Source organism: Penaeus vannamei, chromosome 31, assembly GCF_042767895.1.
Source record: "Penaeus vannamei isolate JL-2024 chromosome 31, ASM4276789v1, whole genome shotgun sequence".
Taxonomy (NCBI): domain Eukaryota; kingdom Metazoa; phylum Arthropoda; class Malacostraca; order Decapoda; family Penaeidae; genus Penaeus; species Penaeus vannamei.
Window position 1 is genome coordinate 23,764,747 of NC_091579.1, and position 2,500 is coordinate 23,767,246.

General features: G+C 29.7%; 1 protein-coding gene across 2 annotated transcripts in view; it reads left to right on the forward strand.

The window, feature by feature from the left end:
• The window catches only part of LOC113824609 (QRFP-like peptide receptor), a 209,050-nt gene that overhangs the window by 190,964 nt on the left and 15,586 nt on the right, over positions 1 to 2,500 (forward strand). For both annotated transcript variants that reach the window (XM_070143967.1, XM_070143968.1), the window contains exon 8: positions 2,198 to 2,363. In XM_070143967.1, coding sequence (XP_070000068.1) covers positions 2,198 to 2,363 — 166 coding nt within the window. The remainder of the gene's footprint in view (positions 1 to 2,197; positions 2,364 to 2,500) is intronic.

A 2,500-nucleotide genomic window follows, 5' to 3' on the forward strand; every position in this document is an offset into this window, starting at 1 on the left:
CACACACACACACACACACACACACACACACACACACACACACACACACACACACACACACACACACACGGACACACACCTAAATATATATATATATATATATATATATATATATATATATATATATATATATATATATATATTTATATTATATATATATTGTATGTATTTTTCTATATATATAATATATATGTATATATTATATATATATATATATATATATATATATATATATATATATTATAGCTATACATATATATAAGATATATATATATATATATATATATATATATATATATATATATATATATATATATATATATATATATATATACATATATATATATATATATATATATATATATATATATATATATATATATATATATATATATATATATATATATATATATATATATATATATATATATATATATATATATATATATATATATATATATATATATATGTATATATATATATATATATATAAATATATATATATATATATATATATATATGTATATATATATGTATATATATATATATATATATATATATATATATATATATATATATATATATATATATATATATATATATATATATATATATATATATATATATATATAAAGTATTCATTTCGCCATTCAACCCCGGTTTTAATTAGACAACCCTTCATGAAAAAAAATACACGTTCTCTTACACATGGTCATCATCAAAAACATCTTTTTATTTTTATTTTTTTTATTTTTTTACCTAGTGATAAGAAACTTTAATTCATCCAACATAGCCATGCCAAAGTATATATATTTTTACGTCATACTTTTTCATTTAATGTTTTTTTTTAATCTATATTATTTACTTTTCCACAAATATTATAATCAAACTCTTTTATTTCATTATATGCATTTTTTTTATCTATTTCATTTGCTTTTTCATTTTATTAATTTATTCTAATCTATTTCATTTACTTTTTCCACAAATACATTCCTCAAACTCCCTTTTTTCCTTGGATCCATATTGTTTCTGATGATAAATTTCTTTCATTCACAAAGCATAATCATTTTCTTTCCCCTTTCTCTCTCAGCTTCCGGAATGGTTTACAGCTCTTTACTCATTCATTGATTTACACCATCAGCCATTTACACACTTCCTCATATCAATACTCATTTTCCCTCATTTTTAAATCTATTTACTCATTTCCTCGTACTCAAATTCCCTCGTTTCCTCTCCCCTCCTTCTGTCTCAGCTTCCGGAATGGTTTACAGCTCTTTACTCATTCATTGATTTACACCATCAGCCTTTTACACACTTCCTCATTTTAATACTCATTTTCCCTCATTTTTAAATCTATTTACTCATTTCCTCGTACTCAAATTCCTTCATTTCCTCTCCCCCTTCTTTCTCAGCTTCCGGAATGGTTTACAGCTCTTTACTCATTCATTGATTTACACCATCAGCTATTTACACACTTCCTCATATCAATACTCATTTTCCCTCATTTTAAAAATCTATTTACTCATTTCCTCCTACTCAAATTCTCTCGTTTCCTCTCCCCCTTCCCTCTCAACTTCTGGAGTGGTTTACAGCTCTTTACTCATTCATTGATTTACACCATCAGCCATTTACACACTTCCTCATATCAATACTCATTTTCCCTCATTTTTTAGATCTATTTACTCATTTCCTCGTACTCAAATTCCCTCGTTGCCTCTCTCCCTTCTCTCTCAGCTTCCGGAATGGTTTACAGCTCTTTACTCATTCATTGATTCACACCATCAGCCATTTACACACTTCCTCATATCAATACTCATTTTCCCTCATTTTAAAAATCTATTTACGCATTTCATCATACTCATATTCCCTCATTTCCTCTCACCCTTCTCTCTCAGCTTCCGGAATGGTTTACAGCTCTTTACTCATTCATTGATTTACACCATCAGCCTTTTACACACTTCCTCAATTTAATACTCATTTTCCCTCATTTTAAAAATCTATTTACTCATTTCCTCGTACTCAAATTCCCTCATTTCCTCTCCCCCCCTTCTCTCTCAGCTTCCGGAATGGTTTACAGCTCTTTACTCATTCATTGATTTACACCATCAGCTATTTACACACTTCCTCATATCAATACTCATTTTCCCTCATTTTTTAAACCTATTTACACATTTCCTCTCCTCCCCTTCTCTCTCAGCTTCCGGAATGGTTCCCCGTGGCAGAGTTCGTGTCGTATTTCGTGGCCTACTCCAACTCCGCTCTCAACCCCATTATATACTGTGGCTTCAACGCGAACTTCCGCCAGGGCTTCATGACTCTCCTGACATGCCGCCAGACCTCCATCACGCGCATGTACCACTACCGTAAGTTGTTCTGGTGATGGGCTGTCGGCAGACATGTTGTTGTATGTGTGTATGTTGTTAGGTGGGAGGGAAGTGGGAAGGTTTGTTCATCTTAATAATGCTTATAGGTGTGTGTGTGTGTGTGTGCGTGTTTGTGC